Source organism: Odocoileus virginianus, chromosome 1 (genome assembly GCF_023699985.2).
Source record: "Odocoileus virginianus isolate 20LAN1187 ecotype Illinois chromosome 1, Ovbor_1.2, whole genome shotgun sequence".
Lineage (NCBI taxonomy): Eukaryota > Metazoa > Chordata > Mammalia > Artiodactyla > Cervidae > Odocoileus > Odocoileus virginianus.
Genome location: NC_069674.1, coordinates 31199675 through 31226023, shown reverse-complemented (window position 1 = coordinate 31226023; position 26349 = coordinate 31199675). Strand labels below are relative to the sequence as shown.

General features: G+C 39.8%; 1 protein-coding gene across 4 annotated transcripts in view; it reads left to right on the top strand.

Moving 5' to 3' along the window:
• The first annotated feature begins 3088 nt into the window (after positions 1-3088).
• PTPRZ1 (protein tyrosine phosphatase receptor type Z1) overlaps positions 3089-26349 on the top strand; it is a 195400-nt gene continuing 172139 nt past the window's right edge. The window contains exon 1 of one of the 4 annotated variants that reach the window (XM_020892535.2): positions 3089-3700. In XM_020892535.2, the coding sequence (XP_020748194.2) occupies positions 3643-3700 (58 nt within the window). In that variant the 5' untranslated portion in view covers positions 3089-3642. The remainder of the gene's footprint in view (positions 3701-26349) is intronic. The other 3 variants (XM_070466368.1, XM_070466384.1, XM_070466380.1) reach the window with 3 other exon arrangements.

Sequence of the window (26349 nt, the reverse complement as noted above, 5' to 3'; positions counted from 1 at the left end):
TAGTCTGGTGGAACACAATTCAAGTGTTTCTTGAACTTGTGTCTTCTGGGCTCTATTCCTTATTGTAACTCAAATAAAACTCTCCTCTATTTCTTGATATAAGTTGCTTATTGATTGTCTGCAGTGACCTTAAAAAGAATGAAGCCAGAGTTCCAGTCCCACCAGAGTCACCCTTTGGTAATTCATATGAGCAACAACCCCGCTGTTACTGTCTTTCTGGGTATAGCTGTGGCTATGCAATGAATGGAAACTGACACACCATACTTTTGCACAAGAAAACTCTGGATGCCTGCCTGAAATTTTGGTTATATTTGAGGAAACCACAGCCCTGGGGCTTCCCTGGTGGCTAAGATGGTAAAGAATCTGCCTGCAATGTGGGGGTCCTGGGTTCGATCCCTGAATTGGGAAGATCCTGTGGAGGAGGGCATGGCAACCCACTCCAGTATTCTTGCCTGGAGAATTCCCATGGACAGAGGAGCCTGGCCGGGCTACAGTCCATGGGGTGGTAAATAGTTGGACATGACTGAGAGACTAAGCACACAGCACAGTTCTGGCTGAGAACTAAAATGAAGACCCACTGGAAGATCCAAATCTTCATCTGAACGCTGAGGAATTAAACAGAGTTTATGGTGAAAAGTGAGAAATCTATGACTCTCATGAGTTGCTACTGGCAGCCTCTGGCTAGAGTTCATCATAAAATCCCAGGTGACATCCCCCAAGAAGCAAGAGGTTCATTAAGCTACCCAACTATCTTAATTGTATCCTGTTTTATCTTTTTTATTTTTGAGAAAAAGTATTTTTCCAGGAATGTATTGAACTCTGTATGTAAATAAATATAAACTTCCAGGACCTAAATGTGATTGACATGAAACAGTATACTGCAACTAAACTTTACCAGCACACATACATATACAAAATATACCTTGATTATATAATAAAGAAAATAAATATAAAATATATAAGTATATTTATATATAGAGAATATATATTTATATGTGAATAAATAAGTAGATTGGTAGATAGATAGATAGATAGATGATAGATTTAGCCTGTGAACAGAGGCTCCTGATTTTAAGGCTTTATAACTTTAACCCACAATGGCTAATGTACACTGTTCAGATAACACATCTCAGAAATGGCTGTGACTGTCATAAAATTGTGAAATGTGAGTTAAAATGTGTTTGATGTTCCCGCCCTTCTGATGGCTTCTCTTCCACACCTGGGCTGTTGCAATGATTGCAAAGACCTATTTTCCAAGGACTGAACCTCTGAAGCCTCTCACTCCATTGCCCTCCCCAGGACTATCAGATCCACAGTGGCTGGTCCTCTAAATCAGTTCTGCATTGCTCTCAGTAACACAGAATTGGTTTCCATCCTGTTACCCATACAAACCTCAACTTGACTACTCTCTCAAGGTGGTTTTTGTACTTCTTGGGTAAATGACAATACTTTTAACTGTGACAATGAAACAAGCAAGGACCACAAGATCCACCTATCCTTTTTATCATGATAATTTTGATTTCAACTGTGCCTAGCGATCTAACTCAAAAAAGTGACTAGTGATGCGACTTTGGGGCCACCTAAGAGGAGAGTTAAGAGTAAATTTTGCTACTGTTGGGTTATTCTGGCAGTCTAGTCTAGATTTGATAATTGAGACCACATAGGACACCATACAGGCCCCTGAGCAAACCTTGCTTCTAAACAGATGTTCTCAGAAGTTTCTTTTGTAGTTACCTCTTGCTTAGTATTTCAGATATAAGCTCCTCCACTAGGCAATCAACATTGCCTGTGATCGCACCCCACTCAATCTGCTCAAATTTAATTCATGTTGTTTTTATAGCACATAACATCTGCTTCTTTCATTCTTGTCTCCACCCTCTTGACATCAATTTTTTTCCCAGCCAGTCATTCTGGATTAACTATACGTCTCTAGGAAACCTCCTCTGCTTACTCCAGTCCAGGTGAAACATTTTTTCTGAAATTTCAGTGCATTTCTAGTTTATATACACGCTTCTCGCTACGCAAGCCAAAGTTTTCTTAAGTGGAAACTCACCTGAGCAATCATCCATCTCCATTACAATTCTTATAAAAATTGCAGCATTCCTATTTTCATTCAGGGAAAGAACAAGATCAAGGGTCACCTTCTTACTATTTATATGTGTTCCTGAATAAACACATATAATAAACATATAGATTTGAAATTTATTACATGACTGTAATCAATTTCAGAAGCAACAGTAAATTTCATTATATTAACTCTGCGTATTTAACTTAGTGTTCAGAGGCTGTGAATATTCCTAAGAACCAGTAGTGACAGCCAAAATACTTTCAGAACCCAATTTTGTGTGTGGCAAGCTTTCCTGAAAAATTTAAAGCTGAAATACTATTTTTGAGACAAGAACAAGACACAGGAGTCCACACTGCACAGATAACCTACATCAAATGATTGCTAAGAATACAAGGATAATTCCAGAACTTGCCTTTCTGTGCCTTAGACCGGACTCCTGAAAGGCTGCTAACGGGGTCTTACAGAAGTAGAAACATAGAAGGCACATACAATGTGACATTCCAGCTCAAGGCATGTGTTACTTTTTTTTTTTTTTTTTGGTATATCCTGCAATAGAGCAATTAAAAAAAAAAATCTTCCCTTGCGACCCTTCAAGGAGACGCTTGGGGAGTTCCGTGCGCCCGGGCAGACCATGGCTGAGCTTAAAGTTACTCCAGGCATCTGTGCACAGCAGGAGAGTTCGACTGTAGCCGGGGCAGGGGCAAGGGTAGGGTCTAACTGTTCACAGTCACGGCTGGAGATTATTCGCAGTCAACCGCCCCGAAGGAACTGTGGTCTGGAACTACTTTGGAGATTTGAAAAATGAAAAGAAATGGGAACCCAAGTTACCCAGCCCGCCTCCCCCATCTCTTTCTGAGTGTACCCACTTAGCATAGGCAGAGAGGACAACAATCAAATGAAAAACATTTCCAGGGGTGAACCCCAAAGGTCAGTCTCTGGCTGCGCCGGACAATGGGGGTTGGGCCTCCTCTTCTCCTCCAAAGGGATGAAGGGGTCTTAATGAAGAGGCATTTTCTCCGGCGAAGATTCTAAACCCCAGCGGGTTCCACAAACTCCGGGGAAGCGAAGCTTCTGGCGCGGGGCGGAGGGAGGGGTGTCACTCTGCGAATCGCTGCTCTGGGACCCGGCCCCAGAACCGCACCCGCGCCCCTCCGCCCCCCGCGCGCGACCCCGCTCGGCCGCACGCTCCCAGCGGCGCGGCGCCCCCGCCCGCGCCCGCGCCCGCGCCCCCGCCCCCGCCGCGCGCACAGCCCGGCCGGAGCGCGCACCCGGCACACAGGCGCCGCCGCGCTCCGAGCGCTCAGACCGCGGCCGCCGCCGGCCCGCGAGACCGAGTCCTGCACGCCCGACATGCGCCTCGGCTAGCGACTCCCCGGCCCACGAGCACCGCGCGTCCTCCCCTCGGTTATTTCTCTCCCTCTCTCACACACGCACAGACACACGCGCGCGCGCTCACACGCACAACCTCGCGCCAGTCCATCCTCTGGGGGAGAAAACATTTCCTTGGCGCCCCCTCCCTCTCCGTTCAGACCCGCCGAGGAGCCGCGCGGCGGGAACCCGCAGATCGTCTGGAAATGCTAATCCTAAAGCGCTTCCTCGCCTGTATTCAGCTCCTCTGTGTTTGCCGCCTGGGTGAGTGAGAACGTTCACCTTTCCCCTCCGGGATCGTCTGGGACATGGGTCGGGGGCTTTCAGAGCCTTCGGTACTTGCTGCCGCGCCGCCATCTAGCAGGGAGGACAGAGGGACGGCGGACCGGGGCGCCCACCGCGGTGGTCGCGGCGGCACGGCGGGTGTCAGCGGCGCGGGAGGATGCGCCCCCTTCCCACCTCGCACCTCCGCCGCGGTCCACCTGCGGGCAGGGATGGTGCTCCCGCCGCCGAGAGAGGGGGCTTGCCCATCGCGCTCCCTGTCTCTCCTCTTTGCAAAGTGTAGAAAGAGCCTCTTCGATACACATTTTAAAAAAGGGTATATACAGCCGTACTGTGGGGCTACGTACTGTATGGCATTCTTGCTGTTAAGTTCACGCTATGGATATTTGGGGCTTGAATGAGAAATACACGTGCTTTTGCGAATTAAACACACACACGCACACACACACACACCCGAAAGGTAGTAACAGGAGCAGGCACCAACCTGACTTTTCGGTGTTTTTCTGTACTTTTAGTCACATTCAAGTCTGGGCATTACTTAAAAAAAAAAGTTTTAATCAAAATTTCCATCAACATTCTGCCACTGCTGCCAAAGTCAGAGGAAGGGTGCAGGTTGATACAGTTATTGGGATTCATCTTTCACCCACCACCTTCCAGGTTACACGTTTAATATTGAAACTGCCTTCTGAAAAAGCCAGGTAGAATATCTACCTGGGATGCAGATCCAAGTGTTCCTAGCGTTTTCTGGAAGAATTGTAAAACTAGATCTTTGTATTCTACTAATGATATGTCTTTTTGCCTTCGTGAAGATGTTCTATTATGATGGAATATAATAGATTTGGAGGCATTAACCTGAAAGGTAGAAAATGTATCTCTGTTTGTGAGTACCCGTACTTGACTTTTTTCCAGTTAATTTGTTTTCTAGACTGCTCATAATAAAATAGATATTAACCTACATTTTTCATCCAATAGATGGTGCTGCTCTTGGCACGGTGATCCTTACAAAAAGAAACAATTTCCATGTTCTACCTAATGGGAATTTCATTGTAAATATGGTGATAGTTGGCAATAGCATGCCAGATACATGGACATGATTTAAATTCTAAAAGCTTTAGGAAAGTGCTCAGGGATGATGTGATGCACATGGTTGACATTTCAAGACTTGCAGGGAATCTGGTCCTGGCTTTCTCTAAAACCATACAATTGATTCTGGTGAGGGTAAGACATTTTTTGAAAGTGCTGCGGTCATTGAATACATACCTGTTGAATTTACGTTTCTGTTATAGATCTGTGTTAACAATAAAGCCAGATTCTCTTGGTACTTAAAATCTCACTGTAACATAAAAATAAACCAGAGAATATTTATTTGTATGCCACCTAAACTGCATGCCCTGAGTATATTATGAAGTTTTAAAATTGAGATATAACTTGCATGGCATAATTCATCTTTTTAAATTGTTGAGTTCAGTGGGTATTAGTATATTCACAAAGTTGTGCAGCCTTCCTCATCTACTTATAGAACATTGTCATCAGCCCCCAAAGAAACTTCCATGAACGGTCATTCCTCATTCTCTCTGACCCTAGCCCTGGTAATCACTAATCTACTTTCTTTTTCTATGGGTGTGTCTATTCTGAGCATTTATATAAATAGGACCATATGATATGTGGCCTCTGGTGTCTGGCTTCATTCACATAGCATAGTGTTTTCAAGATTCATTCATATTGTAGCATGTATCAATACTTCATTCCCTTTTGTGGCTGGATCCTATTCCATTTCAATATACCATGTTTTGCAAAGGCTTTTCTCAGTAAAGCATTATTAGCAGTCTGTTGCTTGGTGTTTATAGATTTCAGCTTAGTGTACATTTTCTTTAATGCTTTGATATAAAATTTAACTGGAAAGAATTAAATGAATTATTTAAGAACATCACAAGTTTATGTGATGATATTGAATGTAAGCTTGCGTTAGAACTCAAAATGAGTTTTTTGAGAGTGGCAGGTAAATACTTTCATATCCCTTCCCAGTTGAACAAAGTTGGCCTTTTACATTGTTGCTTACATGGCCTTGGGCCATGTCTACCTCAGATGGAATGAATATTTATCTCAGGATAGCACATTTTGAAAAATGGAAGCACATTATCTACAAATGATAAGTTTGGCCTCCACTTCAATTATTTTCCTCCCAGCATCCACTAGCATATTTGTGGATGTGTTTACTACTCATCTTCAGGTCTTTGGAGCCAATGAGAAGACCGGCACATGTGATACATGCTCAGGAAAGGTCCAGCCACTGAGACTTGCTGTGCAGGTTGACGGCTGCAACCCTTCATTATCCAGAACAAGATGTAGAATTCATAAGGTGTTCATTGTTAGCAATTTAGAATATCATAATGAACTTATCACTTTTTGTCTCCAAAATGTCCTGATATTTTGAATTGGACATAGGGACCAATTGCTTATTTTAAATAACTCTCCAAACAGAAAAATCTTCATCAGATTATTTGGAGTAAAATAAATTCTTTCTTTTGAAATTACTGCTGGAAATCATTTTAGTTTGGATGGTAAAGAATCTGCCTGCAATGTAGGATACCCAGGTTCGATCCCTGGGTCGAGAAGATCCCCTGGAGAAGGGAATGGCTACCGACTCCAGTATTCTTGCCTGGAGAATCCTATGGACAGAGGAGCCTGGCGGGCTACAGTCAGTTCATGGGATCACAAAGAGTTGGACAAGACTAAGCAACAATTTGGCTTTACATAGGTTTTCGGGGGGGAGGGGGAGTAAGTGGAGGGGGGAGTTAAAACTATCTGTGAGTTCATCTATTTGGATAATCATATCAAGATTGGCCTGAGGCCTCAAATGTTTTTGCCAAAATTAGTTAGATCACAGTTCTTAAACGTTAGGGTACATCGGAGTCACCAGGAGAGCTTGTTAGACACACGTTGTGGGGGCCCACCCCGAAGAGTTTCTGATTCAGTAGGTCTGGGTGGGGCCGAGTATCTCAGTGTCTAACAAATCCCCATGATATACAGATGCTACCAGTCCAGGTCCACACTTTGACAACTACCGAGCTAGTCTGACATTTAAGTGTCCATAAAGTGTGCAGACTATTAACAGTTTTTTGCTGTGGACTTGATTTCTGATACCTGACAATATTATTTTTAAAAAATCACATGAGGAACACAATATGTATTGTTATTCAACTGAAGATGATTCTTTATCCAAGAGGCAGAAAATAAAGATGACTCCCAGTTAATTCCCTAAGTGAATTTGAACCTTCTCTAAAATAATTCAGAGGTTTTCTATGAGGTGGAGAACTAATGCAATGATTGTACAACTCTATTGTTTAATTGTGACCCACTGAACAGGTAATGGGAAAATCTACAGTGGCTTCCTGTAAGGAGGCTTAACTATGAGTCATGGAGGAGAAGTAGGTATGTGAAGAGCTTTTTAAGGAGGAATAGTTTCTTTCAATTAATGAGAATTCAGACTCTTTGAATTAGATGAGTTATAGCCATGCAAGGTACACTGAACTAAAATGTTTAAATAGTACTGTTAAATTTGAATCAAATTCTGAACTTTTAAGTCATGTATTACTGCTTTAAGGGCCACATTATCTACAAATTTTACCCAGTTCCTCTGCAAGAATTAATTGCTTAATTTTTCTTGAGTGTGGAATCAGTACAATCCAGTATGTTGTGGCTCTCAGCTTGATTTATTTATCTTTGGAAGACAAATTGTAACCAGGGACAGAAAATATTCATGCCTTTCCTCTCCCAATAATAACTAGTCTCCATTCAAAAAATTAATTACTTTTGATTTGCAAAGTAGCAATTTTCTTTATTTCATCTCTCTCTCCTTTTTATGTAGACTATAGCTGCTTCCACTCAGGGAAGTTTGCCAGGATAAATCATTTCATTGATGAATTCACATGTTCACATGTCTGCACTAGACATTTAGGAACTTGCTGATAATTTTATGTTGTGGGAATTTTGCTTCCGGCAAAAATTCAGGTTTTTCTGGAAGCATGAACTGCATTTCCTCGTTCCGCTGACTGAGGAGATCTGAGTTTTGTCTCACCTGGTAGCGTTACTTGACCACTGACTTGCCAACTGTTCAGACTGTTGTATGGAAATGAACCTCCCTCATTCAGGACCAGAGGACGTCAGAGGAAGAGTGTGAGAAGATGAGCTTGTGTTTTAGTTCTGTTTGCCATGTACTCAGAGCTTGCCATGTGCAGACCCAGTGCTGAATAACTTAACGTATATTTGCTCATTTCATTCTTCCCCAAACTTTTTCAGATGGATGTTTCATTTTACACATCTTTGAACTGAGGAAACTGAAGCACAGAGAAGTCAGATGACTTACAAATGTCACACAGCCTGTCTCAGTCTGTGTTCTGACTCTCAAGTGTGAGCCTTCTTTCATTCCTGGGAGATCAGTTTGCTGTTTGGAATTTACTAATTCACTTCATATAAGAGGTGATGCTCCATTTCATGTTCCCATTTGCTTTCTTGCAGATCTCCATTCATGACTTTTTCCATGTGCTCCCATATTACTTTCTCTCTCTCTCTTTTTTAAAGAAGGCATAATTTATCATTTCTAATGTACCATTGGAAAGTTTTGACAAATGCATGTAGTCAGGTAACAACCACCATGATCCAAATATGGAAATTCCCATCCATACTGTTTTATTTATTTTAATATTATTTATTTTTGCTTGCATTGGGTCTTAGTTGCAGCAAGTAGGCTTCTCCCTAGTTGCAGTCACTTAGTTGCCCTGCAGGATGTGGTATCTTAGTTCCCTAACCAGGAGTTGAACCCGCGTCCCTTGCATTGGACAGTGGATTCTTAATCACTGGACCACCAGGGGACTCCCCATACTATTTTAACTACTCCTGCATTGCAAGTTTCCTAAGTGCCCGGCATCTGGCAGGCACTGATAAATAAGCAGCACATCAGCGTCCAGAGTCCTAATACTCATTACCTTCAGTCCAGCTGATCTGAATCAGCCCCCACATTGAACACCTCCTTTAAGTCTCTTTGAAGATATTTTCTTCTTTTAGAACTAGTTGAGAATAAGTCTTTCCCAAATCTCTTAATATGTTAAATATCTTAACTTTAAAATATTTTTAAATGTTTCCCACTTCATGAAGTGAGAATGGTAAAAGTCAGAACCAATTTTAACGAGACATAGGTACTTCCGATTGTGCTTTAACTTTTAATGTCTTGTTGGGAGTAATTCCTGGCAGCGGCCGCGGGTTACAAAAGGAAATCAGTTTTTATCTGAGTTTGTAATACTTTGGAGGCATGTATAATGTCCATATAGGCATTAAGGGAAAAATTATTTGATCATATGGCACAGTCCTAAAACACTTCGTGTGCTGTGCAGTGCTGTGGCCACTAGGCATATGTGGCTGTTTAATTTGAAATTTATTGGAATGCATTGATTCAGTCCCTCATTCACCCCAGCCCCATTTCAAGTGTTTAATCGGCATATGTAACTAGTGGCTGCTGCATGGGGCAATGCACACAGAGAATATTTCTATCGCTTCAGAAAGTCTATTAATCAGTGCTTCTTTAGAATCAAAAGTTGATAAAGTATTGATTGATAGTACTGATGAAAAGTCAACTCAGCTAAAAAGACTCCTAGAGTCATTAAAATTATTTGAAATGTAGACATGTTGGTTATTTTTGGCCTGTGTTGTGTCAGCCATACAAAAACCAGAGACATTCTGGTGGCCGGAAATAGAGCACCCATAGATGAAGAAAGTGAAAGGGCCACTTTGTGGCCTTTATGGACCAGGATTACTGGGAGAGAAAGAGATGAGCTGATGGCCCAGGAGTGAGGGTTCTCACAACTCCCTTTCTAAAATTTGTTCTGGCATTCACTGTGTTGCTTTGCGTGTCTCTGCCTGTCTCCCCTAGACAAGCTAGACAAGCTTCTTGAGATCAGAGACTGTATTTCATTCACCCTTTGACTTAGCTTTCTTGGACTTAGCACCTGTAATAGGTGCTTGATAAATCTTTAATGCATAAGGTCATAGAGAGACAGTACTGTGAGGCTTCTTAGTAGTAGCTTTTTGCTGTTGAGATCAGCCAGTTTCCTCTGGCATATCGTTCTTTTTGATTCTGATCTCAATTTGAAGCTAGGTCAGCCTTGATCTTTAGCCATCCGTCTTTAACGCCACTCCTGGCACCAGACCTTCCCTATCTTTGATTCTCCCAGAAATGCACCTAAGGATCACCTGGATCCTGACACTATCTGTGAATGAGAAATATAGCCCCCACGATAGATGCTGCAGGTGTAGTGGCAGAAGCAATTTTGAGTGAGCATTTAACTCTAGGTGAGTTGGCAGCAATGAAGCTTGGATATGTCCTGGGGGCAGGGCATCAAGCCAGTGTGTGTGTGTGTGTGTGTGTGTGTGTGTGTGTGTGTGTGTGTGCGCGCGCGTGTGCGCACATGCGCTCATGCTTACCTGTTAGGGAGACAGGGCAGTGGGGGTGAGGGATGGTCAGTAGTCAGTAATGAAAAATGCAGTATCTTGATCCCTTGAAGACAGTATTCTTAGTCAATCAAAAACCATCATGTTGGATGAAGTCCTCTCTGGTCAAGCTGGCCCTAAGAGGTAGTGGCCCAAGGCAGTTCTGGAATGCAGATCAATGACAGGAAATGCAGTTACCTTGTGTAGATATTCCTGCTTTAGCAATCTGTCTGTTTTGCTCTTAATCCCAGAGGTGATGTACTGCACCTAATTCAGCCCTGCACAGAGCAGATATTCCACGAATATTTGAATTTGGTTGAATTCAAATGGAACAGGGCATGGGATGAGTTAGAAATTTTCACAAGAGTCAAAAACAGAAAAAGAGATTTGCTCTTTGATTAGGATCTTTGCTGTATTTTCTTCTCACTCACCTTTTTTTTTTTAAATTGGCTTCTATTTCTTTTATACCGTATTTCCTTTGAGCAAGAATTTAAGGTGAAAAGAAATTCAACATTGCTCAGCACTGTGATGAAGAGTTTGATAGGCAGAAAATTGATACTATTTGATACCCTTATTTAAAAATATTTTTAATGTGTTAATATAATTTGGGGAATTTGGTAGTTAACATAATTTTTAAATTATGTATTAACATTTCTTTCTGCATAAAAATTCTAATATGTTGACATGGGAAGAGTGTCTTTTTTTGTTTGTTTCTGATACTTCCACACAGATATTAGAGTAAATGTGATTAATCAGAGTCCTGGTTAATGTGAACTTACTGGTTTCATTCAATAAGCAAGTATTAATTTATGTACACATTGACAAAAGTAAACTTTTTACAAGCTTCCTTGGAAATATTGTCTTTATACATATTTGAAAAAAATGATTTATTAATTAGTAAGAAAGAAGGATTTTCTGTTAAAATATTCACAAACGGTGTCCACTGGTACTTTTCCATTCTTGGAGAATCGTTCTAGCCTTCTTTTTCTCTGCCTCCCCCACTTAAGTTCACAATTTTTCTGTTCTTTCACCGTCACTGACCAAACTGCTTGGTTTTTGATGCCGAGAGCTCTAACGTGTTGATTTAAAGATGGGTCTTCATACTAGACCTTTTGTTTAAGCGGATTAACTTAGTACCTTAAGTAGGAATAAAAGAAAATGTTGCTGCTTAGAATGCCCTCTTTTTGCCGAGATCCTGGTCACCACCAGAGTCCCAGTTATGTTATGTGTTTGGAATAACAAAATGCTGGCCAGATATAAGGAACTTTCTGGATGATCTCATGGTTTTCAGTCACCTGATCAGCAAATTAAAAATCATTTCTGTAGTGGCGTTTTTGCCCTTGCATTCTGACACTGCATCTTCTTGAACAGGATTCCTGAGTGTGGCAGCTCACCTAGCACACAGAATTGTGCAGACTCTTGGTCTGCCCAATGGAGTGTCCTGCACACATGATCTCCTCATCACGTTTGTTTTGGTGTGATCGAAGGTTGATAACCATTGGTCTAGGTCAGTGCTTCTCAGTCATGGCTGCACTTTGAAATTATCTGGTGTTAATGGGTCGAATGTTTGTTTTCCCCCAACATTCTTCTTATGTTGAAAGCCTAACCCCTCAGTGTGATGGTATTTGGAGGGGGGACCTTGGAGAGATCATTTGTTTTAGATGACATCATGAAAGTGGAATCCCCTTGATGAGATTAATGCCCTCATAAGAAGAGAGAGACCAGAGCTCTTTCTTTCTACCTTGTGAGAACGTGGGGAGAAGGCAGCTGTCTGTAAGCCATGAAAAGCGCTTTCTCCAGGAACCAGATCCTCTAGCCCCTGGCTCTTGGATTGCTCAGTCTCCAAAACTGTGAGAAATAAATGTTTAAACCACCCAGTCTATGGTATTTTTATAACAGCCTGAGCTGACTGTATACCAGGGGAACTTTGAAAACATACTGATGTCTGGGCCCTACCCTGGGTCAAGTACATGTGTGAGTGTGGCCCCAGACATGAGTATTTTCAACTCCCCAGGTAGATTACAGGAGTCCAGCTGGTGTTTAAAATGACAGATCTGCATCAGCCTTGTCATTCTACTGAATTTTAGTTCATTTTTCTTAAGGTAGATATATTAGCAAGTTTTATGCCATCCTAAAACAAAGCTAGTGCCACAGGACAAAGGCCCTGGAAAACTTCCCATCCCTCCCCCTTCTTCTTAATGCGGTCTCAGTTTCAGAGTAACCCTAGGAGGAGGAGTATGGACTATAGTGGTTGACCTCATAGTCTTTGAAGTCCAGAGGAACTTCAGGAGGCCAGACAGTCTTGGAGTTGGTCCAGAGATTCAAGTCTACAGCAGATGGGAGAGTTACTGAACCACTTGGAGATGGGAGACTCAGGTGCATTTATCAGGACATGGACATATAATATTGTTTGTTTTGTCAATAATATGTATTCTTACTGTTTAATTGAGTTGTTTATTTTCTTTCTCCATGCATAATTTATTAGAGTCAGAGTTATTGTTTTCTCTTATCTAGTAGATACAAGATCTAGTTGTGTCTTTTTGTTTCAGCAATTTATTTTGTGGGTGTGTTTTTTATATTACATCTTCATTATTTGCCAGGTCTAGGCTGTTTGTTTTTACCATATTTGAAAAGCACTAATAACCCCATTTTAAAGTAAACAGAGAACATTTTTAGATGGTCCAAATAACTGTTTTAATATTCTTAATCATTAAATGACTAAATGGTGAGAATACAAGCACATATCATTCATTGAATCTTTATTGAGCATGGTGTTTGTGATAAATATTTTCCTAGGAGAATATTCCTCTAGTGTCTTTTAAGGTCCATACATAAGTAGTTCTCATACTTGGCAGAGTTTGTAGAATATGAAAGTGTGAGTTGTATGGGAGTGTAGCCTAAACTCACCTCTGGGAACATTTCTAAGAGGAAATGGGGTTGGATGGAGATCCTGAAGTGTGGAAGGATAGGTCTTCAAGGGTCACTGCTTGGGAGGGTATTAGTGGTACAAAGGATGCATGCACAGAAGCATGGAATGAAAGTGATAATGTGGTAGTTTAGAGGGAGGAAAAAATTGGGAAGGGTGTGTATTAGTGGAATAGTTTCAAATGGTAGGTAGGATTTTGGAATTTATCCCATATGTGAGGGGGAGCTGTTGAGGTGTTTTGAGCAGTGGAATGACTCGAGTAGATCTTTTTTCTTTAGAAAGATGACTTCAGTATATCAGTGTAGGGTGGATTGATGCAGAGTGAGACTGGGAATCAGGAAGCTCAGGTGAAAGACTGTTACCCTGTGTAATAGTGGAAATTTGATAGATCATTTGGAGGTGTAATAATACCGTCATCTTTATGTACTAATTTAGTGTTTAAAAGTATTTCGGATACATTGCCTCCTGTGATGTGTGTCATTGGTGTGGCGACTTGGACCTGATGTCATTCTTACTTACTCTGGAGAGCAAGTCCTTGGTAGTCCTCGGTGGAATGTCCTTCCTGGAAAGGTGAAGATGTAGGTAGGACCATTTAAAGTCAGAGAAATATCAGGGAAGGAAAAATGGAGGCAGTAATACATGTAGTTCTACAGAGTTTGATAATCAGAAGAAAGAGACATAGAGGAAGATAGTGTGAAGACTGCTTATTTATTGACTAGTATAACAACAAATTTGTTACCTCAAGATGGAGGAATTGATGGTAAACATTTCCTCAGAACTGATTAGCTCAGTGCCTTCAGAAGTAATAAGAAGAAATAGTGCTGCTAAAAATGACCTATATTTATTGATTTTAGTCACAGCTCTTAAAAACCTTTTGTTTTTTAAGGATAGGAGGAATTTGAGTATATTCATAGTGTCAGGTTAACTTTAGTGTCTTATCAAAACTCTACTTCATTCACCTTTAAAATCTTTCTGTTTGTCCTTTTCAAAATGAGCACAGGTACATTATGACATTTCAGTCAGCTATCTGCCAGTAAGAAGGCTTTCTTAATATCCATGATTTCAGATTACTTGAAGACTATCATATTCCTATCACATAAGCTAATACCTTTGTATATTGCTGGCAGCTTGTGTTTTACATAAAAACAGTGCAGTGGAAAAATGATCCAGAAAATAGTCTTCCTAGAATTTGTTTTAAAGTTGATTTTAGCAGTTTTTTTCTTTCAAATCATGAAAGATGCAATAGGATTTTATCTATTATATATCTTTTAAGATGTATTAAGAATGCATGAAGTGGTAAATTAATGAATCATTATGTTTCAGAAAAGGATAAAATGGCAGCTATCAAGGATAGAAATGTAAGCATATTTTCCTTGTGTAATGAAAAAATACAGCTACATTATGTTGTATGAGTTGAATGCAAGGCTTTTGTATTTAAGAAGTATGGCTAAATGAAATCATGAGTAATATTTGGATATGGTCAAATTTCCTTGGCTTTCAGAGTGGGGAAATGACATTTAGTATATATATTTATATAGTACTTTAGTATATATAAATATATTTATAAGTATATATGCACATATTATGTATTGTGTGTGTGCATGCTCAGTTGCTCAGTCATTCCTGACTCTTTGTGACTGCATGGACTAGCCTGCCAGGCTCCTCTGTCCATGGAATTTTCCAGGCAAGAATACTGGAGTGAGTCGCCACTTCCTACTCCAGGGGATCTTCCCTACCCAGGGGTCAAACCCAGGTCTTTTGTGTCTCTGGCATTGGCAGGTGGATTCTTTGCCACTGCACCACCTGGGAAGCCATATATTGTGTAGATATGCATATATACATGATAAATAAATACGGATATATACTACACACACACACACATGCATGTTTTCTTGCTTCTCAAAACTGATACTGACTTATTAAGCATTCAAAGATTACATCTTTGGGAAAAATCATAAAGCATAATGAATTATCCAGGATATTTTAAGCCTGACTTTTCCTTCCTCCTGTGTAAAGAAAGGAGAGGAAGAAGGTCTGTCTTTTCCTGTGACCTGAATACAGTCTTGTTCTCCAAAGGGGTTGAGTCCGGTTGTGATCGGTGGAACTCATTTCACCAGCCTCACTGAACAACCGCTGTGTGCTTATCGCTGTGCTTGGCTTCAGTAGTTTTTCTCTTTGAGGAATTAATCTGATTACAGATATAAAATGTAACCTAGTGGGAATATATTAGAATAGAGAATAATGAAATACATGTTAGATTGTATGAATCAGATTTTAAGTCTGTGTAAGTGATTTAAAAATACAAAATAAAGATGTGAATTCATTTAAAAAAAAAGTCTCTGTGAGCATATGAGCAGCAGTTCCTCTTTTGAACATGAAGCATTTACTGTTTCATTCAGTAATTTTAAGCTTTTTTTGTGTCGCCTTCAATATTCTACCCTACCACATTCGAAATAAGTAGCAAAATATATAGGCAAAATGTGCCGGTTAAAACACTTCTTGTGTGTTCTCTTCAACATTACTTACTGCTAAGAAAATGTCACATAATTTACATAGTTAAGTCTGTCCCGATTTGAGGTTAACTTTTTGGTAGTGGCAGCTGCTATTCTGTGACAAAGGTAAACACTTGGTGCTACAATTCAAAGAATGAATTGATATGCATATGATTCTTAGTTAAAAGTCTGTCAGAATGGGACAAGAATTTTGGACATAGATGGCGATGCTGCCTGTTAAATGGATTCCTGGAAAGAAGCACAAAGAATGAAATCATTTTTAATTAGCCGGTATGGCTAGTGCATGTTGTCCTGAAATCCTTTATGAGACAGTATAACCTGGGCATCATCCATCCTGCAAGAGAATATCCCATAATGCTTCTCTCTTGCCTGTGATTCCAACTTATTTTCTTCTTAACTTTTCATTACATTTTAGTCATTTAGTATTCTTGGCAGAAGAGATCAAGAACACACAAGATGCTCCTTTGTTCCTCAATAGTTTATTCAGAATTTTACTCCAGCCTCCTCCAGCCCCTTCCACCCCCCTCCAAAATGACTAAACATCCATATGAAAGTGTTCCGGTTCTATACTTCGTGGGAACTTTTCAAGGTGGCTATTTTCTTCTCTTCTCCCCCTTTCCTCCCCCCTCTCCTCCACATTTTAAAATTAGAATTTTACAGTATCTATTTGAAAAAATAAAACAACTGTTTTTACAAACATGATGAGAGACTGTTATATTCAACGCTATGGCTTTCAAGCAAGTGAAGATAAGAAAATGTTTAGCCAGATAATCTCTCTGCTAATGATAATGGCATATAAACCCTTTTACTGGGAGGCAGGTTGGGTCTTTTCTGAGTACTGGCAGAGAATGTGTACTTCCACATAGTGAGTTTTCCCTTTTCAATACATGGGGAGTGCTGACTTTTTAAACATGAGGCTTTGAGACTGTCGTACACAGTCTGCTGGAGATTTGTTTGGGTGATTGCATTGCTGGAGAAAACTCACTGAAAGTAGGTCATCAAGAAAAGATTGATATAGACTTTTTGTGTGAAAGTAATTATGCTTGTTTATTGCATTCTGCTACATTCTAGTATGCCAGACTATGCAGTGCCAGTGAGAAAATATGTTCTCATCATCCCACTTAGGATTTGTAGTCTGCCGTTTAAGTTGCAGCTGATTGAACTCAAGATTATTTACCATTCTCAGTAACAAAGAATGAAAAGTTTTTGCATATTGCCTATGTTCTTGCAGCACCACCTATAAATTCCAGATACATATATTGGTTGATCAAAACATATCTGGAAAGTTACACCATATTAAATCTCTCTCTCTCAGGCATGCATGCTTACACACACATAAATGCACATACATGGGCTATGAAAATAACAACAAACACATCTCTTATTAATTTAATAAATCCTCAAAAAAATGCATACAGTTCAATAAATACACTATAGTCATTACTTACATGATATAAATCATTGCTTGTCGAAGGCCAGTGTTAAAAAGGCCTTTTGCAAGTTTAGGAACTTGCATCACAGGAGAAAGATTTTCCTCTTACTACTGTGTTTCTGTAATTCTCAGGAAGAAATTCTCCTGCATCTGACCTCAGTAATGAAACACTATATAGGAATGAGGGTTTCCATCCCTGGAAACCATTGAGAAAGTAATAGAACAGATGTTGTGTTGTTTTTATTGTTCCTACTCATTCTGGGGAAAGACCCGTAGGTTCGTGTCACTCTTGATGTCATTTGGTGTCCTTAGGAAGACAAGCTGCTTCAATACCTGAACTCAGGCTCCTTGTCCAGATTGTCCTGAACTTTCTCACCCCTGAGCCTTCATTTGGGCTTGTGCCCGTCTGCATCCCTGGTTATTTTTCACCTCCACTGTGAAGCCTTCTCTGACATATCCGTGTTTTGGGGCAGAGAGTGGGAATACATCACTCCCATTGTATTTCGGTTGTTTCTGAAGCTCTCTCACTTGAAGGAGCCTGATATCAAGACTCTAGAGACCCCTGGCCCATACAGTAGGTGCTCAGTTAATACTTGTGGCATAAGTCAGTGAGTGAAATTCTTTCCAAAGCAGTCACTCTAAAAACAGAAAATATAACAGAATCTCTCTAGTCAAATGAAGGTACCGCCACCCCCTCAACTCATTCAGCGCACTCCTCGGCAGGGTAAGAAACTTGGGATTACATTCCTAGCATTAGGAATTAGAATTCAGTTCACCCTCAAATTCACTCAGTCCCTCTTATTTAAAAACAAAAACAAAAACAAACCCAAAGTAGGTCAATCAAATCACATTCTCACTTTAATAGGTCCAAGAGTCTATATAGATTTTGGACTGAATTGGCAAACCATCGTGGACGACTTCCTAAGGGCTTTTTCCTCTTGGCATTCAGACTTTTAAGAAAGAAAATTAAGTGATTGGAATAGAGTACAATAGTGAATGCAGAAGAAGGGAAGAAAGATGACTGGCCAGAAACAGGAGAGAAAGAGAACTATAAGTTTCTTTATTCTAAGGAGCGGTGGGAGAATCTACTTTTTGGCCTGTACAACGGATGCACCATTTCTGTGGCTAAGTTTTCCCTGTATTTCCTGTCAAGCCAGGGTTTTCATGAAACAAAAAGATACCGGATCCCTCTTGTTAACACCTCCTTGTCCCTCCAACACCCCAGTCAGTGCCAACCAAAGGCATTCCTCTCAGTTCTTTTTATCCTTTTTTTTTTTTTTTTAAACCAAGAACAAGATCTAAGATACGTGAGATCCTGTTTGATTCAAGCTTGGAGAAAACACTACATTTTACAGCCCCTGGTTACCTGTTGCTGTCAATAGCCGTATTGTCAGCCTTTTATCTTGGACCCAAAGCTTTAAAATATTTTTTGAGCAGCCTAAGTTTTTGATTTGTAGACTTAAAGCTGTTTTTCTTGGAAAAGAAAAAGCCAATGTTCTTCATACCTGAAAGTCTCTAAAAATGTGAAAATAGCAGAATAATGCCTTGCCACGCCTGAAGGGCTGTGAGGGACATTGTAAAACTACGTTTTGTGACAAGAATCAGAGTATCTTTTCTTTGGGCTGATGACCTGGTTTACAACATAGCTGGAGAAGAAGACATGCAAAACACAGATTATGGGAACAAATAGATTGCTAAAAACAAAAATCTATTGAGATGGGATATATGTTTAGTGAAATACTGTAGAAATTAGTGTTCTGTTCAGTAAGAATGATTTAAGCACTTATGAGACTAACAGACACATAGAAATTGTTTGCACATAGAAATACTTTTAACTTTCCAATTATGCAAACAACAAGGATAAAATCTAATTCAGGAAAACTTATGCTGGTTAGAGTAGGACAGAGGATCCACTAAAATACATAATCACTTGTACTGAAAAATAGTCATTAGTTTTAACTTAGGGTGAATTGCACTAATATTGAATAACAGGTGATTTAAGAAGTTATTTTAAAGTTTATGTTTTACTATGTCCAGGACAAAATACAATCATTAAAAATCCAGAAATATAAAATTAAGAGAAAACAATGTCTGAGGAAAATAATTACAATATTCAGATGTTTAATTAAAAAACATTAAAAAGTGCTTATTTAAATAAATAATGATGCTTGATAGAATATTAACTAGGTTATTAAAAGTTTAAAAAGCTATTATTATATAATAGCTGGAAACAGCAATATTTGATCTGATGAAGAACTGACAGATAGCTATGACTAAGGCTCCTGTGAGATTCCTTTGGGAAAGGTTTTAAAACACAATTGCATAAGGAGTGAATTAATTTATTGAAGTTTTAAAATTCTGAGCACAGAGAGGAATTGTGTGGATTTAACATGAATTTTAATATTTCCACCCTGTTGTTAAAAGAGGTTTTAATTATTTTAGTTATTTAAAATGAGGCCAGAGTTTAAAGTTCTGTATGAGAATCCTCGCACAAAATTCAGCCATTAATGTTATGGTTCATTGGAGGCAATACTAGTTAGTCTTAAGGTTATGAGTGGTCTATGTTTTTGGAAAAGCTTACTGTGACTTTGGAAGCTTTTGATGAGAAATTATCTTCTGTGCAAAAGCAGAAGGGGCAACATGATACTAGAAAATGTAGATGAGAGTTCTCTGAGTGTTTTGGAAGAACTTCCATCTGTAAACAAGTCTCTGTACAAATGCTTCCAGCTAAAGGTCACATTTTTAGCAGCAGAATTTGGGCGGGGGGTGCATTGTATACATTCATAATTAAATCATTGTGTTTTTTTCTTTCACATTGTTAGCTTAACATATGATAATACAAATTAATCAGTAAATGTGTTTAAAATAATGGGTGTTTCTCAACATGCTATTAGCTCTGACATTAAAAAAACTCTCTTGACTTCTGCCCCATTTCTTCCTTCCAGTTAAACTTTTACAAAGTATTTCCTTCTCTCTTTGTTCCCCTCCCATTTACTGCGGAACCACTCTAAACAGGATTCCCTATCCACGACTCAGATAACTGCCCTCATCAATTACATCAGTGTCCTCAACATGGCTACCCCCAATAGTCAAGGTCCCTGGTCCTCATTTTGTTGATCTTCAAGCAGCTGTTGACAGGTATCACTTTGTTTTTCTGGCGACGCTTTGGTCATTTGACTTCTAGAATCCCACACCTTGATATCTCATTTATTACCTACTTCACTGGCAACCTCAAACACTTTTGATGGTTTCTTTTCATGTCCCAAACCTTTAAATATTGGAGTCTTCAAGACTCATTTCTTTGGATGCTTCTTTTTTTCTTGCTGCACTATTTGCCTAGTGTGTACAGTCATGTCCAGCTCTTTGTGACCCCATGGACTGTGGCCCACCAGGCTCCTCTCCAGGAAAATCCAGGCAAGAGTACTGGAGTGAGTCACCATTTCCTACTCCAGGGAATCTTCCCAACCCAGGGATCAAACCCAAGTCTCTTGCATCTCCTGCACTGGCAGGCAGATTCTTTACCTTTGCATGTGTGTGCCTGTGTTCACAGTTGCTTCCATTGTATCTGACTCTTCGCTGTGGAGTGGAGCTGGCCAGGTCTTTTGTCCTTGGGATTCTCCAGGCAAGAATACTGGAGTGAGTTGCCATGCCCTCCTCAAGGGGATCTTCCTCACTCAGGGATCGAACCCACATCGCCGGTGTCTCCTGCATTGCAGGCAGATTCTGTACCCAATGAGCCACTTGGAAAGCATATTCTCTACCTGGGTGACTCCCAGATTTTAACTGTTTGTTGAGACATCTGTGCTACCAAACCCTCATGTAACCATTATAGTACTATGATAGACATTACTGTTATGCTCCTTCTGATTCATCTTTTATTTTCCTTCAAGTCACACATGGAAAGTGGCAGAGCGAAGATCGAAACCCAGGTCTGTTGCTTTCAAAACCTCTCCTTTTAACCCCTGTGCCTTTCACTGAAAATAGCTTTATTCATAATCGTGGTTGGAGTTAAGGTTTAACGTAATTTCATCTTAGCACACACATTTCAGAGAACTAATCTCTTTGGGGGAAAAATTAACATGATTTGGCAACCTGAATCTTGAGATTTTTACGTGATACTGTTGGTTTCAGGCTTTCTACCACCAATGGTGCTTTCTGAAGCATGGACATTTGTCACCATTCTACCCGCCTTTGTGCCTGCCTCTCTCCCCAGACCTGGGGCACAAGGCTGGCTGTCTGCCCCCATGCCACCTGTCTTAATGCCCATATTTCACCAAGATCCCTCCCTTTCACCAGCTGGAAAGTCATCTTCACTTTCCCCACTAAGAAGGAAACTGGGCAAATGATCTTTCTGAGCAGAGCAACTTTCTCTGCCTCTTTCCCAAAGCAGGTTGCAGTGGATACCCTTACTCTTCATGGGCAAAAAGTTCAAGTGATCAAGAGACTCTCAGGGACTGTGGAGCCAGAAATAGCGAGGAGTGTGATGGTGTATGAGGCCGTTATCCACTTTCTGAATTCATTCTCATTCAGTCATTTAACTCAGGTTTTTGAGCAATGGTTATTTTCCCTAAAAAATTACGATATCATAGTAGTCTGTTGGTTGTCCTAGTTTAAGTAAAGAGGATGACAAAGAGGAGGAATAAGTGGAGGTGGAAGGAGAAGAAGAATTTTTTCCCAGTGAAGAAGGGATGTCACATCCATTGGTGGTATAGTTCAGTCTGTCATAGCAGAAAGCGATAACCTGAAAATGTATAGAGAGAAGTATGACCCATTCTGGTGTTGAAACAATTAAACATATAAGCATTTGAAGACATTCAAGAATATGTGCAGACTTCATAAATCTTACCAGACTCACTGAATTCTCTTCAGAGAAGATCTTTTCTAATCATGCAAGGATTGGATGGTCTTTCTCATGTTCTATGTACAATGTAAGTATAAAAACATCCAAAAGAAGTAGGAAATAGGAAAAAAGGAATAGGAAAGAAGTGGGAGATTGTTTCCCCAATCCAAAAATACTGTCATAGTATGGTACTGGCACAAAGACAGGAATATAGATCAATGGAACAGAATAGAAAGCCCAGAGATAAATCCACGAACCTATGGTCACCTTATCTTCGACAAAGGAGGCAAGGATATACAATAGAAAAAAGACAACCTCTTTAACAAGTGGTGCTGGGAAAACTGGTCAACCACTTGTAAAAGAATGAAACTAGAACACTTTCTAATACCATACACAAAAATAAACTCAAAATGGATTAAAGATCTAAATGTAAGACCAGAAACTATAAAACTCCTAGAGGAGAACATAGGCAAAACACTCTCTGACATAAATCACAGCAGGATCCTCTATGACCCACATCCCAGAATTTTAGAAACAAAAGCAAAAATAAACAAATGGGACCTGATGAAACTTAAAAGCTTTTGCACAACAAAGGAAACTATAAGCAAGGTGAAAAGACAGCCCTCAGATTGGGAGAAAATAGTAGCAAATGAAGCAACAGACAAAGGATTAATCTCAAAAATATACAAGCAACTCCTGCAGCTCAATTCCAGAAAAATAAATGACCCAATCAAAAAATGGGCCAAAGAACTAAACAGACATTTCTCCAAGGAAGACATACAGATGGCAAAAAAACACATGAAAAGATGCTCAACATCACTCATTATCAGAGAAATGCAAATCAAAACCACAATGAGGTACCATTACACGCCAGTCAGGATGGCTGCTATCCAAAAGTCTACAAGCAATAAATGCTGGAGAGGGTGTGGAGAAAAGGGAACCCTCTTACACTGTTGGTGGGAATGCAAATTAGTACAGCCACTATGGAAAACAGTGTGGAGATTCCTTAAAAAGCTGGAAATAGATCTGCCATATGACCCAGCAATACCACTTCTAGGCATACACACTGAGGAAACCAGATCCGAAAGAGACACGTGCACCCCAGTGTTCATCACAGCACTGTTTATAATAGCCAGGACATGGAAGCAACCTAGATGCCCATCAGCAGACGAATGGATGAGGAAGCTGTGGTACATATACACCATGGAATATTACTCAGCCATTAAAAAGAATTCATTTGAATCAGTTCTAATGAGATGGATGAAACTGGAGCCCATTATACAGAGCGAAGTAAGCCAGAAAGATAAAGACCATTACAGTATACTAACACATATATATGGAATTTAGAAAGATGGTAACGATAACCCTATATGCAAAAAAAGAAAAAGAGACTCAGATGTATAGAACAGACTTGTGGACTCTGTGGGAGAAGGCGAGGGTGGGATGTTTCAAGAGAACAGCATCGAAACATGTATATCTAGGGTGAAACAGATCACCAGCCCAGGTTGGGTGCATGAGACAAGTGCTCAGGCCTGGTGCACTGGGAAGACCCAGAGGGATCGGGTGGAGAGGGAGGTGGGAGGGGGGACCGGGATGGGGAATACATGTAAATCCATGGCTAATTCATTTCAATGTATGACAAAAACCACTGCAATGTTGTAAAGTAATTAGCCTCCAACTAATAAAAATAAATGGAAAAAAAAAGTAAAAAAAAAAAAAAATGACATCCATCACTGTGAGGAGAGATAATGCTGGATATTCAACAGATATGTGTTGAATTAAATTGAATGAATGTAACCTCCTCTAATTGGATAGTGAGACTGATATGGACCCTAAGTAAGGAAACTGCAGAAAGTAAACATTTAGTGAGGAAAATAAGGCAGTCTAATGACCTGTTGCAAACCACAATTCTTTTGTAAGGTAGACTCTCTGTTGATGAGCAAAGACCAAACCATGTTTGTAGTGAAATTGCTCCTTCCTAGCTCCTCTTTATATGAGAAGTGGTCCTTTAATCCCAGAATCAATTCTGGTACTAAAAATTATAGTTGTGCCTCTCAGAGTTAAGTAGAGAGATGCAATATATGACAAAATGAATACATTTGTAACTTAAAATGCTGTTAACTATCAACAACAGTGAAATGTGGAAAAGGCTTCAATTAAAAAAAAAAAGTTTTAAAATTCCAAAAATACTGTCATAGCATGCAGTTCAGGAGGTGTCTCTGTATTAAAGGTATTTCTTGGAAGTCTTTCATCTGCTGTTATGAGTAGCTATAGTATAAATGTAATAGGTGTTCATGTTAAATCACTTCAGTCATGTCTGACTTTTTGGTATCATCTCTGTTATATTCGAATAGTGTTTTGTAGAGGATGAGACACTGAAGTTTGTTGTCAACCCCTACTGATTTAGAAAAAGCAGTGTTATTTTTTTCCTGCCAAGAGAGTGGCAAATTCATTTGTATTCCTACACTTCCTTTGAGTAGATGAAGAAATAATCATGAACGTGTTTGAGTAAACTGAGAATTCTGCCTGAGAAGTACTGCTGAATACATTGCTGATTTAGACATCAGACCAAGATGGATGCTACTCCAACAATAAGTACATCTTGCTGCATAGCGAGGTTTTTCGTACACTTATAGTCTACCGAAGTGCAGAGTGAATTACTTACATTGTAGTAATTCAGATTGATTAGCTTGAAGGGAAAAATGAATGCAGAGTATATTTGTGAGAAGTAGAAGAAGGCATAAAACAGAATAGTTAATGATGGGAGAGCATGAGGAATTATTATAAGGTGACACTACTAGAGAACCCAGAAAATTCTAATGCTCCTGTTCATCATCATAAAGTCTCAAATTATTGATGTATGTAAAACTTCCCTAAATTAAAAATCTACCATTGTTTTTCTTCCCCCACCCCTCTCTCTCTCGCTCTAAGTTTATCTTCACATTAAAGTCCCAGGACATTAAATTTTCTTAGCTCCAAAAGTACTGGCAGCTCTCATTGGATTGAAACAAAAGTTATGGGGTCCTGACTCTATTTTCATTCTCTTCTTTGCCAGTACTAGGCGGCATTGCCATTCATGACCCAATTCAAATCAATTAATTTATTTTCAGCCATGACTCAAAATATCTCTTACTTCTACTTTTTGGAGATATATTCATACATGATTTCCAGATCTCTCAAGTTCATTTTCTGCATCTTCCTTCCTTCATTTTATTCTTAATATTTTTATGTGTAACAGTGAATATATGAAAGATAAATTCTACCATCTGTACAAGTTCATATCATGTTTTTTGTGTCATCGGAAGCTTTTTAAAATCTTTTTTAAAAGTTTTTTAGTTTAAATCTTTTAAAGTTTTTTAATCTTTTAAAGTTACTGAAAGCTCAGGTTTCATTTGAACAGAATGAGCACTTAGGAACTTTTTCTATTTCTTTCAGACTGTCTCTCCTTCCTGGAGCTCTTGGGAGTCAGAGCTGAAGCTCCGTGGAGGGGTGGCAGGGGGCAGGTGGGTGGCTGTGGACTCAGGCCGCAGGAGACCAGACCTCAGGCCTGTTCCAGAATCAGGTCCGACTGAAGGTTCTACATCCTGTGCAGGCCAGGTTGGCACTTTGAGGCGCTTTCTTTTTTTAGGTATAATATCTCTGTTTTTTATAATTAATTCTTATTGGAATAGGGATACTTTACAGTGTTGTGTTCGTTTCTGCTCCACAGCAAAATGAATCAGCCATACATAACGTATATGTCCCCTCCCTTTCGGACTTCCTCACCATTCAGGTCACCACAATGCATTAAGTAGAGTTCCCTGTGTTACATAGTATATTCTCAATGTTTAACAGTTTTATGTGTGTGAAGTCGATTTAGTCGTGTCCGACTTTTTGTGACTCTATGGACAGTAACCCAACAGGCTCCTATACATCATGGTATCAATATATGTATATTGTATATGTGTATGTGTATATGTGTATGTGTCAATCCCAAACCATCCATATGTAGAATCTAAAAAAATTATATTGATGGAGGAGCTTTCAGCTGGAGCTTCACAGAACCCTGGAGGCAGTGTTACATAGAATCTACGGGTTGAGGGTACCTTTATGAATTGTTAAAGACCAAGCTTGGAGGCTCGGACAAGAGAGTTTTTAAAATCCAGGCGAAAAAAGAAAAGAAAAAAAAAATCCAGGCAAATTCTGGAATTATCATCTGTGGCTCAGAAGCTAGTTGTGTAGTAGCAGTGATAACTGTGTTCTCACAGAGTAAGTGCTGGGGCTTGCCTGGCTTGCTCTTGGAAGAGACCCAAATCCATTTCCTGAAGAATATTCTGACCTAGGCAGCAGATACTCTCATGATCAAAATCGGAGCAGAGGTGAGTCAGCCTCTGACTGAGGCAGAACAGGACACAAAAGCAGATGTTGAAACCTGAGATACAGGTGTCAAGAATCATA